The sequence below is a fragment of the Artemia franciscana genome, chromosome 16 (genome assembly GCF_032884065.1).
Source record: "Artemia franciscana chromosome 16, ASM3288406v1, whole genome shotgun sequence".
NCBI lineage: Eukaryota > Metazoa > Arthropoda > Branchiopoda > Anostraca > Artemiidae > Artemia > Artemia franciscana.
The window spans coordinates 35,288,748-35,301,583 of NC_088878.1; the positions used below are offsets into that span (position 1 = coordinate 35,288,748).

At 33.6% G+C, this 12,836-nt stretch overlaps 1 protein-coding gene across 2 annotated transcripts in view; it reads right to left on the bottom strand.

Moving 5' to 3' along the window:
• LOC136037390 (large proline-rich protein BAG6-like) overlaps positions 1 to 11,670 on the bottom strand; it is a 73,178-nt gene extending 61,508 nt beyond the window's left edge. Inside the window, exons 1-2 of one of the 2 annotated variants that reach the window (XM_065720134.1) lie at positions 11,558 to 11,670; positions 1,591 to 1,669 (exon numbers count right to left, since the gene is read on the bottom strand). In XM_065720134.1, coding sequence (XP_065576206.1) covers positions 1,591 to 1,665 — 75 coding nt within the window. In that variant the 5' untranslated portion in view covers positions 1,666 to 1,669; positions 11,558 to 11,670. Of the gene's footprint in view, positions 1 to 1,590; positions 1,670 to 11,496 lie in introns of both variants that reach the window. The other variant, XM_065720135.1, reaches the window with a different exon arrangement.
• Positions 11,671 to 12,836: the final 1,166 nt, after the last annotated feature.

The following is a 12,836-nucleotide window of genomic DNA, read 5'->3' on the forward strand; positions in this document are numbered from 1 at the left end:
GTACATCGTCTGCATAGCTTATTAACGATAGATCAATTCCTCTCAGAATGTATGTCAGATTTGACTTAGATTGTGGTTTAATGATTATTTTTATTTATTATATAATAAATACTCATACTATTACAATATAAATAATATATATATTATATGAATAATAAATATATACATATTAATTCCAGACTTAAATTTTTAAAATGAGCTAGCTTTTTGTATGGGCTAGTTTTTACTTGGTTTATCACACCTTTTTTCAATAACTAACTAAATATATTTATGTTTCTGGTAGGAAGCTTGAAATAAAGTTAGTTTAAGACCAGAATATCCGATTTTTTTTTTATTTAGTATGTGAATATTGAAGGAACAGCTTTCCAGAAAAATTACTATAAATTTACAACAAAATTATGTTTGTTTTTAACAAACATAATTGGAATAAAAGTCGATCATGGATTAGTTACATTAATAGCTGCAATCTAGTAAAGAGCAACCAAAGACCCCAAAGTAACAACGAATTTATAATTATTTAATTTATTATTACTTATACATTACTTATTTATTATTATTTATTTTTATTTATTTATTATTTATTTATTTATTATTTATTTATTTATTATTTATTATTATTATTTATATTATTTATTTATTATTTATTATTATTTTTTATTTTTATTTATTTATTATTACTTATGTAAATACTTACTTGTTACTTATTACAAATTTGTTACTTATTTGAGCAATTCACACACATAACACCTTTCTTTAGAAAGACTTACTAGTTTTCTAACCCCATCTTTTCATTAAATAACTTGAACAGGAACTTTTTTGTAACATTTGTGATATAACTATAGTGCTCATTGCTCATAACAGTGGTGCTCAGTGGTCATTCACAAAAAAGTACATAGGAGTCATCATTTGCTAACATATGAGCCATTAGTCACCTTTTTAAGACTTTGAGAGAATTATTTTGACTATTTTTTTATTGTGACTATATTTTTTGACTATTTGACTATTATTTAAGACTATGAAATTATTTTTATATAAAATTTTATATAAAAGTAATTCAGTTGACAATTTATCTATATACTTAATCAAGTTTACATTATTTCAACAATTTCCATTACAAATCCAGAGACAGTCTAGCCAGTGTCTATATACTTAATTATCTATATACTTAATTAAGCTTCATTATTACAGCAATTTCTCTTACAAATCTGGAGAGGGTCTACCCAGTGTCTATATACTTAATTATCTATTTACTTAATTAAGTTTACATTATTACAGCAATTTCCCTTACAAATCTGGAGAGGGCCTAGCCAGTGTCCTAACCTTTCCAAACACCAGAAATGGCCCAAAAGTAGTATTTTTGCCTCCATATAACACTTTAATCAGATGATATTCAGACATGTTAAAAAAATTACATTTATTAACATAATGCACACAAAAAAAATCAAAAAATTTGCCACAAAATTATTTCAAGTTTAATTTCTCCATAGAAGATTGATTATAGCAATGATGTGCTCTTGGGCATAAAATTACAAATAAAAAAAATATAATTAAATCTGAACTTGACAATGTTGTCAAGTACTTGTCACTTACTTGAGGAGAAACATCAAAACTAAAGTTACTTGAATCCAAACACTTGACAGTTATTTTTATTGTTTTCGAATCCATTGATCTAAAAGATATCAATATCATTAATACATTAAATTATCATTAATCATACTGTACAACTAAAATAAAGAAAATATCTTATTACTAATATATATATATATATATATATATATATATATATATATATATATATATATATATATATATATATATATATATATATACATATATGTGTAGGGGTAAGTGGTATATGCAGGGACGGGGTATAAGGTGGGACACGGTACTTATCTGCCATCTAACTTTCTTTAAAAAATCGAATAAAGCCACCTAGTATAGTTCATTCAATGGCGGACATGACAGTTCTATCATTTTGGCAATTTGCTATTTTCATTTTTGAGAAAATCGACTTCAAAGTTTCGGCTATACCCCTCAAAAAATATTTGGGCAATAGTTTTTTGTGCTTTATTTTGTAACGGTTTGCAGAAATTGTGTGTGTAAGATAGCAAACGAAAGCTAAAACATCAGGCCACGTCGTGTGGTCATCTGGTGGAAAAATATGCAACAGTAAAAAAAATCGGACACAATTTGCAAGTAGAGGTCGCATGGTATATACTGGGACAAGGACAAGTGGTATGTAGTGGGACATGTCCCAGTATATACCACATGAATTCTTACAGTTCAGTCCATACATTGCGTACTTGTATCCTAATGATAAAAATAGCTTATACATCTTTTTTTTTATCAGATTTGACATCAGAATAGAAGAAAATGCCACAATTTCCAAGAGCTAAGTGGGAGGAATATTCCAATTCGGTTGCTGAAAAGAAAGTTGACCAGCATTTCATGATTAAAGCAGCTACTGTAGACCTAGAGGCTGGCTTACCAATTAGGGCAGTGGCGGAAAAACACGGAGTGTCACGTTCAGCCCTTCACAGATACTACCAAAAGTATTCAAAACTCAGTGATGACGAAAAAGCGAATTACAGTGGTGCTCAAAAGTTCGGATTTGCTACTATTTTTACGCCTGAAGAAGAAGCATCGCTCTCTCAATACCTGCTGCAAGCGAGCAGAATGTGTTATGGTTTGACCAGTCGAGACACGAGAACCCTTGCTTACAACTACGCCGTTGCAAACAACAAGACTGTCCCAGACAGCTGGATAGACTCTAAAGAAGCCGGTATAGACTGGTTAGCTGAATTTCGGGCTCGAAACCCAGAGCTTTCGCTTAGAAAGCCAGAGGCAACAAGTTTGGGGCGTGCCACAAGCTTTAACAAGCACAATGTACAGGAGTTTTTCTCCAACTTGCAGTCAGTTTTGAAGAAAACTCCATTTACAGCAAGTGACATATTCAACTTTGATGAAACCTCAGTCACCACTGTTTATGTTCCTCCAAAGGTTTTTGCCGAGAAGGGTAGAAAAATAGTGGGCAAAGTAACCTCAGCTGAGCGTGGCGTGCTTGTGACTATGGTTGGAACCATCTCTGCCAGCGGGCAGTACCTTCCCCCCCTACCTTATATTCCGAAGCAAGAAATTTCAGCCTCACATGCTGACTGGTGCTCCTGCTAACTCTGCTGGAGGAGCCTCGCCTTCCGGATGGGTAAACCAAGAACTGTTTCTGGAATATCTCAAACATTTCAAGACCTACTCGCATGCTTCCCCTGAAAGCCCAAAGCTTCTGATAATGGACAACCACGAGTCCCACATCTGTTCTGCAGTTGTGCAGTTTGCGAAAGAGTCTGGTATCACTTTACTAACAATACCACCTCACTGCAGCCACAGGTTGCAGCCATTGGACATTTGCGTGTATTTTCCCTTCAAATGCCAATACAACAAGGCTATGGACAACTGGATGCTGTCCAACACAGGGAAGACCGTGACGATATACGAGATTGCATCTCTTGTTGGCCAAAGCCTCCCTGTATCTTTCACGCCAAACAACATAATGAGGGGCTTCGAGAAGACAGGGATATGGCCTTACAATCCAGACATCTTTACAGAAAATGATTTTCTAACCTCTGCTGTAACTGACAGACCTGCACCTGATGCTTTGGATCCAGTTGAACCTGGAAACAACCTGGCCAAAACCCCAAGTACAAGTGGGCCTGAACAATCCTCTACACCCGTTTCAGTTCCTGTGATGCCAGAACAAGCTCGGCCATACCCTAAAGCCAAGCCGCATGTACTGAGTGGCAGAGGCAGGAAGAAAGGCTCTACAAAGATTCTTACTGACACTCCTGTGAAAAGACAGATTGAAGAACAAGAAGCCGAAAGAAAAGATAAGAAAGCACGGGGTGGCAGGGCTAGAGGAAAAGTTGGGACTGTTGGAAGAGCTGGAAAATCAAAAAAAGACCAGACAACAAAAAAGCTATTTGTGGATTCAGAAGAAAGTGATGATGAAAAAATGGTTCTTGATGATGATAGTGATGACTCGATGAAACTAGGTGAATCGGAAGATGAAAGTGAGAAAGAGGAAGAGATCTTTGACAGTGTCTCTACAGGAGATTTTGTTAAAGTTGTTTACAAAGGAGAGTATTTTCCTGGGTCTGTCCAAGAGAAAAACGAGAACAGTGTCAGAGTGAGTGTCATGTGCATGGCCGGTCTAAGAAAGTGGAAGTGGCCGGACCGAGAAGACTCAATATTTTATCCAAGGGAAGACATTTTGAAAAAGTTGTCGCCTCCTACCCCAGCACCCGGTACAGCTTCCAGAGCAACGTCATACTTCGTGTTTGCTGACTGGTAGTCTAGTCTTGTGCCTAAGATATTTTTACTTTTGAAGTCGAATTTTTAATGTAGTTTTTATATGATGAATAGTCGAAGTTTTCTACCAATACATGAATCTTTTTACTATGTCCCAGAGTATACCACCCCATGTCCCAAGATATACCACCCACGGTACTTAGTGGGACAAATGGTATAAGCAGGGACACCCCCTTTTTTTCTTCTAGCTATACAAGAAAAATCTGGAAAAATCTCAGTTTATGCAGCAGTTCTGGGGCTTTCATTTGAGCCATAAACCATTTTTCTACTCCAATGTTAACCATGCATTTTGGAGGTTTTCCAAAATCTGTCCGAGCATATACCACTCTCCCCATGAGAGTGGACTTGCGCGCGCGTGGGGGCTTGGGGGGTGCTCAGACCAGGACACCGGGACACAGGGAATATAAACGACGACCGCGACACTCAAAGAGAAATTACAGACTGGGACACAGGGAAACAACAACAACAACGGGGACGCCGGGGGGCACAGGGGGATATATAAATGACGACAGGGACACAGGGAATGTTCGATTAGCAATCACCATCAACAAAGCTCAAGGGCAATCATTAGAATAAGACACAGGGACACAACTACAATGGCGCGTAACGACTTGCGCGCGCTGGGGGGCTTAGGGGGCGCGAAGCGCCCCCACCAACTAGGTAGTGGGACTATCCCAACAGCTAGTATATATATATATATATATATATATATATATATATATATATATATATATATATATATACATATATATATATATATATATATATATCTTTTTAAAGATATTTGATTATTAAAGCAAGTGCAATTTCTAGCAATGATATATACAAAGCTTTAAACTTTTAGTTTTCTTTCTTAAGGTTTTTGAAATGTTGTAATCCCTAATTAAAATGTATACAAATATTTCTGTAATTACCAGCAGCCAGGCCCTAGCACTCAGCAGGCTTCTGTATATGGATTCTCATTGTCGCTTGTCTTCTAACCACCAAGAATTTTCAGTCTTTTCAAAGATATTTGATTATTAAAGCAAATCTGATTTCTAACAACAATATCTACTAAGCTTTAAACTTCTGGTTTTCTTTTTTTAAGGTTTTTGGATTGTTCTAATCCCTTGTCAAAATAGAGAATCATCAGTTTAATTTTTAATAGTCGCAAATTTTCGTTTTTTGGGCCTTCCTACTGACATTATATAACTGATTGCATTCAAAAAGGTTTATTTTTTTAAGGTTTTTGAATTGTTGTAATCCCTTGTTAAAATTAATACAAATAATTTTCTAATTACTAGCATTTTGCTTTTTATGCAGTTTAACATCATTTCATACTGAAGTATTTTCAAAAAAATTTGATTATTGAAGCTAGTATGATTTCTAACAATCACTAATCCCTTGTCAAAATAGAGAATCATCATTAGTAGTAATTGTAAATTTTCGTTTTTGATCCTTCCTACTGACATTATATAACTGGTTGCATTCAAACCTGTAAGCTGAATCACGTTGATTTTATCTAAAAACAGAAACTTCTTTTAAAATTTTCAGGTATTTTTCTAGTTTTGAATTAGAATAATAAAATTATTGCTCAGGCACCATAAATATTTTCGCAGTTTACATAATAACTTTAGTAACTATGAACTGAAAAAAAAATTATACTTTTGCAATTACTAGTATTTTGCTCTTTATGCAATTAATGACTTTTTATACTGATGTCTAACCAAAGATATTTGATTATACAGAAAACTCCCAGTTGACTGAATTTCAGGATGTCTACTGCCTCCTGAATTCTGAAATTTAGTGATGTCAAAAAATTATTTGGTTGAAAAGGTATTTCTGAATATTGTAACCAATTATAAAAATCATAAATGGCTAAGTGAACAAGCAATTCTGGCAGCCAAGAACAAAGACGTCCACAAAATCAACAGTATTATTCTGACCAAGATTCAAGACCAGGCAGTCATTTACAAGTCAGTCAACACAGTTCTGGAATCAAATGAAGCAGTAAACTATTCATCAGAATTTTTAAGTTCCCCGGATCTCCAGGGAATCTCTAGGCATACCAATAATACCGTTGCAAAATATTAACCCACCAAAGCTTTGCAATGGCACATGACTTGCTGCAAAAAAAAAGAAACAAAAAACAATGGAAAACGTAATAGAGGCAACAATCTTGACAGGGCATTCCAAGGATGAGGCTGTTCTTATTCCTTGCATTCCCATGATTCCAATGGATCTGCCTTTTCAATTTAAAAGATTGCAATTCCCAATTTGATTAGCATTTGCAATCACCATCAACAAAGCTCAAGGGCAATCATCAGAAAAATGCAGTATAGATCTTAATATGGATTGTTTTTCCCATGGACAATTATATGTTGCATGTTCTAGAGTAGGTAAACTGGATGATCTATTTATATGCACAGACAATGGGACTACAAATAATGTTGTATATCCACAAGTTTTACACAGCTAAAAATTAGCACCTTGCATATGTGTTGCTTTAGGGGGGGGGCGGGGTTTAGGCTTGTAGCTCAGAGAGAAATTACCTAAAGAAAGTGTGTTGATGTATTACAAGAGCAACGCGAAACCTGGCTTGCAGCTAAAAGAGAAAGTAAAAAAGGAATGCATGTCAAGGAATTACCAGAGTATATCAGAGGAATTACCATTTGTTTTCTGCAAGTTGTACACAGTTAAAAATTAGCACCTTGCACATATATCTGACATAATAAACAATATATTAACTAGAGGAAAAAATGGGGTAGTTTGCTCATTACCTCCAGAAAAGTTGTAGCATAGAGCTGTAATTTTGTTGGAACAAGACTTTTTCATTCTCATGTACTCTTTTTGCATAGATGGTACTTTTGTAAGTATGAGAGTAATTATCATGTGTAGAAACTTGTAGAAATTTAATAATTAACTGAGTAAATTCATTGCTTTGTTTATTTTATCTTTTCATTTTCTTTGTAATTAATAAACAAACCAAGTTTTCAAGTTGGCTATTGGTGGTTTTGGGTTGTCTTTTTTTTCCATAAAAATTTTAAACATATCCCTAAATGTTTTCTCTAAGTAGGACTCCTTGATGCTTAGCATTTCTTTGCCAATGGGTATCTATGGTAAATGTTGTTTTTGGATGACAAAATCAAGTGAAAGCTGAAAAATGTGCCATATGGTAATACAAAGGTCAAGATATACAAGATAAAACTGACCCAATGCTTGAATTCTACAGGCTTACTTAGTTATGACACAATTTTTGAAGAAAACTAATTCTCAGCTGGCAGGGGCAGTTGCCCCCCTGTCCTGTAGCAAATTACACCCCTGCAGAAAATCTCAGTGTGCCAATAAAAAAAATATATGGGGCTGTTTAAAAAAAAAAAAAAGTAAAATTCTAGACAATTAACTTTTTGCAGTATTAGAAAGTAGTTAAGATAAGGAAAATGAGACTTTCAGGAATGGATCTATAGAGTAGAGTATATCTTGGGTAATGTATTTTAAAATGCCTACCTCTACCCCTTCTGTCTCTAAAGAGCATTAGCCTTAGATGATTTTTAAAAATCTTTGTTATATAAAAGTGTAACCTCATGAAATAGACTTTCTTCTTAAATGGAGAACAAGATAAGTATTTTCAGCTTCACAGCTTTGTTCAATCCCAATTTATGAAGTTTCAAAGATCTGCAAATACATTTCCCAAATAAAAAAAAATGATATGGCTTAAAATTCTACTCAAATAACAGGAATTTTATTTCCAAATCAAAAGTAGAAACATATAAACTGAAAACAAGGCATAATGTTGTTTTGTCTAAATTACAATAGAAATAGAAATCAGAATCAGGTTATAAAAATCATACATATGTACATAAAAATCAGAAGAGGGTTAAGATAGCAGCTTGGCAATACCTTCCCATATTAATTTTGGCCCTAGATTTATGACTGAAAATTTTATTTTCCTAACCTAACTGCTTTCCAAGATAGCAAAAAGCATTTTTTCTATAATTGTACTTTAAAACATACACAATTGCTCACTTAAAGAGAGTAAATATAGGCTATATGTAAAGCCCAAATCACATATTTCCTATATATGTTCTGTTTCTTGATTTGGTCATTTTTAATCCAACTTACAGGTACACAGGCTAAAACAAGAGCAATCTGTAGCAGAATGCACATAGATTATATAATTTGAGCTATATATTTGCACACTAGGGTTTTGGGGGATAAAGTGCAGTGGGGTTAACTACAATTTCTCTTGGGCTATAATATAAAGTAAATCATTTTCATAACAAGTTTCTCTCTTAATAGCCTCAATCCTAGGCTTATACCCTATTTGTTACATATATGAAAAAACCCTTGGCAGGCGCAATAGCTTAAAAATCAGCTGATATTTGCATTTTCAAAATCCAAAGACAATGAATAAGAAATTAAAAACTAAAAACTAAGTTTTTTTGTCAAAATTTAGTCAGGTACATTTGTCATTAATGTAATCTTCTGAGTTCTAGAAATAAAAGTAAATATTAGATAATTCACATAAATGACCTACAAATAAGGTGAACATACCACCCAATGACTAATTTTATGCTCTTTTTGAATATAATGATTGTTTTAAATTCAAATTAATATAGCCTTTCTAACCTCTCCCACACATACAGACCATATTATATGTTTCCTATCTATTAACTGATTCTTGAATTTGTCAATTGAGTTTATGGATAAACTAGGTTTAATAAAAGTGATGCTAATATAGGTATATGTTAACTTATAAGTGATATCTAAAATAAGAGAAAAAGGTATAATCTTTGAGGGCCTGTAAAGGGCTTAAAATTAAATTTGCAGAAAGAACAATTATTATAGGCTATTCAGAAAGAGCATAAAAAGGCATCTAGTGATATATTTACATCTATAGGTCATTTAATTGAATGAATCCATTCAACCTTTACCAAAACAAGAAGAGTAGACATAGCAGCAAGGCATACCTTCCTGTGTATAATAACTTGCTCTGGGTTCATTCCTGAATGCTTTAGGCCTATTCACCACACTCAGCAAGGCTGCTTTCTAAGACATGAAGAGGCTTTCTAAGACCTCTTTTCTAAGTTTAGAGGCTTTCTAAGACCTCTAAACTACAACTTTATCAATAACAATTTATACTGTCTCCATTTCTCCTGGTCCTCTCCTAATGTTGCTAGATACAGCCCTTGAAAATGTAGCATAACTCTGCTACACAAGTATATAATTTGCTTCACAAGCATTACTCTTTACCAGTAAAATTCTACTTTAGCTACTTTTGGCTATCTTGGAAATGGATTAGGTTATGAAAATGAACTTTCAGGGATGAGTCTACAGGCTAAAGTATGTCCCTAGAAGGTATTTTGAAGTACATATCTCTATCCATTCTCCCTCTAGAGGGCCCTGACCTTTGAAAATCTATGTGTTATTTAAGCAAAACCTTGAAAATAGACCTTCTGCTTAAATGAAGAAAAACTAAATTGTTTTCAGCTTTGCAACTTTGCTCAATCCCAATTTATAAGGTTTCAAAGATAAGCAAGTAGGTCTACATTTCCTAAATTTTGAAAACAAAACTTTGATTACCATAACTGAATTAAAACAATTGATTAAAAACATTGCTTACAATTCAACTACAATAGTAGGAATTGTATCTCCAGAACTAAAGCCATAGACAAAGATACTGATAACTAAAAATCAAGGTAAAATGTTGATTTGTCAAAATTTCAATTTGTTCTGTCTTGTAGTCAAATTTCAGGACCATCTATAGGGAGGAGTGGACATATGTACTTCAAAATAAGGTAAAATTCTAGTTAATTGACTTCTTGCTATCTAAGAAAGGGTTTAGGTTAGGAAAATGAAACTTTCAGGGATCAATCTACAGACTAAAGTATGTCCCAGGAAGGTATTTTGAAGCAACTACCACCACTCCTCCTCCCTCTAGAGGGCCCTGACCTTTAAAAATATGTGTGTTATAAAAGTGAAATCTTGCAAAGTATATTTCCTGCTTAATTGAAGTACAACAAAATTGTTTTCAGCTTCATAAATTTGCTCAATTCCATTTTATAAGGTTTTAGAGATATGCAAATACATTTCCTAAATTTTGAAAAAAAACATTGATATGGCTCTAAATTTTACTCAAATAACAGGAATTGAATTTTCAGAACTAAAGGCAGAGAAAAAGCAACTTGAAACTGAAAATTAAGGTAAAATGTTGTTTTGTCAAAATTCCAATAGGTATAGACCTGTCATGTAGGCAAATTTCAGGGCCCTCTAGAGGGAGAAGGAGTGGAGGGGGTACTTTGAAATACATTCCTGGGATATACTTTAGCCTGTAGATCCATCCCTGAAAGTTTCATTTTCCTAGCCTAAACCCTTTCTGAGATAGCAAGAAGTCAATTAACTAGAATTTTACCCAAAATAACTTCCCAGGATATAGGCTACTTTGGTAAATGTATGACAGTTCATAATATTGACTTACCAATAAAAAGTGAACATAGCCTACTACTCTATGCCTTTTTTATGCTCTTTACAAATATAATAATTTCTTCAAATTCAAAAATAATTTCTGCAAATTCAAAATTTTAGCACTTTATGAGCTCTTAACAATGACATACTTTCAATTAAAGCTATTAGTCATTCTCCAACAAAATAATTTTCTCAGTTGTTTTTGGCAAGATAATACTATATTTTCTCAGTGCCAAAATTATTTATAATAAGGTTAGTTTAGGTTAGGGTTATTTAGGTTAGTTAGGTTAAAAAGTACTTAAATTTGAATTTGCAATAGATGCAATTATTATTTTCATAAAGAACATAAAAAGGCATCAAGTGGTATTTTCAATTTATTGGTGAGTGAATTATATGAACTGTCATGCGTTTACCCATACTCTAGCCTGTAGACTCATCCCTGAAAGTTACATTTTCCTAACCTGACCCCTTTCTAAAATAGGCTACCCAAAAGTAGATAAAGTAGAATTTTACCTTCTTTACCTGCAAATGGCTAAATAACCAATCAAAACAGTAAAAGATGCAAAGGCAGGTGCAGCAAAGAGACTCATTTATTCTAGGCAAATCACTAATTAAAACTTTGACTAAGTGGGAAATTAGGCTTCCAAATAATCCCATTAACATAGGATGAAAAATATAAATGGCAGTCACACTTAAAAGTAATAGAAAACTTTTTAAAAGCAGTTATCAAAACAATTTTCTGGGTTTTTACTTGTGAAAATATGAAATCTGACTTTGATCTTCTAGCACAATCTATCTATTCTTTCTATTCTTCTTCAATAGGCAACTGTGGTTTGTACAGCGTTTATTTTATACTTTTTAGCCGCTTCATCCGTGTTTGCTATACGACAGGCAGTATCATATCTACATCAAAAATTACAACGCGGGGATCAAGTTAGAATATGTACAGACTCTAAAAGTACTGTTTCATGTTTAAAAGAATTCAGTGACAGAGCAAATCAATCAAGAGAAGTGATTTCATGCTTTGTAGCCATGCAACAATTGCTTTCAACAGAAATAAAGCTATCGCTTCATTGGATACCTGGTCACAGGAAAATCGAGGGTAATGAACAGCTGATTCAGCAGATAAAATGGCTGCCAGTGCAGACATGCAAATAATGCAAACAACGACACCAACATTAATATTCCAGATAGAAGACATTATACAGCAGATAAAACAGTTTAGCTTTGAAGAAAATATAAATCTTTCTAGAATTCTTTTGATTACAAAAAAGACCAGAAGGAAATTTGAAAACAAGTTATATGAAAGTTTCTCGAGAGAAGAAGGAAAAATTGCATTTCGACTTAAGTCACAGCATGCAGCTACAAGATCATATCTTTCTCGTTTCTATGGAGAAGATCCGGATTGCATCTATTGTGGTCAGACCTTAGCACACCTCATCATCCATTGTGTCCGCACAGAGTGTTGTAGGACAGACATTAAAAGGTTTTTGAGAGAACATCGAATAAAACTATGTGCAGAATTACTCGGAGGAGCATTAACTGAAGAACAATCGATTGAAAGAATAAATTTAGTTTGTGAATTTTTGAGATTGATTGATAGAAAAAGGACGTTGTAAACTTTTCGCAGAGGATTGTGAAAATCCAATTGTGGAAGTGCATGGACCCTAAGGTGTTAAAACACAGAGGTGTCTTTCGGCGATTCACTTGACTTCACTTTAGGTGCTTCACCGGACTGAAATTTACTGATAAAATTATTGAATTCGCTATTCTACTTATTACTTAGTATTCTACACACACTATTCTATATTCTACTTAGTATTCTACACACATTATTCTACACTATATACGTTATTCTACTTAGCCGCTATTCTACTTTACTTTTAAGATACATGTAAAATTTGCATGAAGACTATTCTGGATGAAGGGGAACAGATATTTAGAAAAAAAAATATAGATTATGCTTATAGCATCCTAAATTAGCTAGATGAGCCTTGCATTTGAAAAGTCCATTAATTATTTGAGCCCCT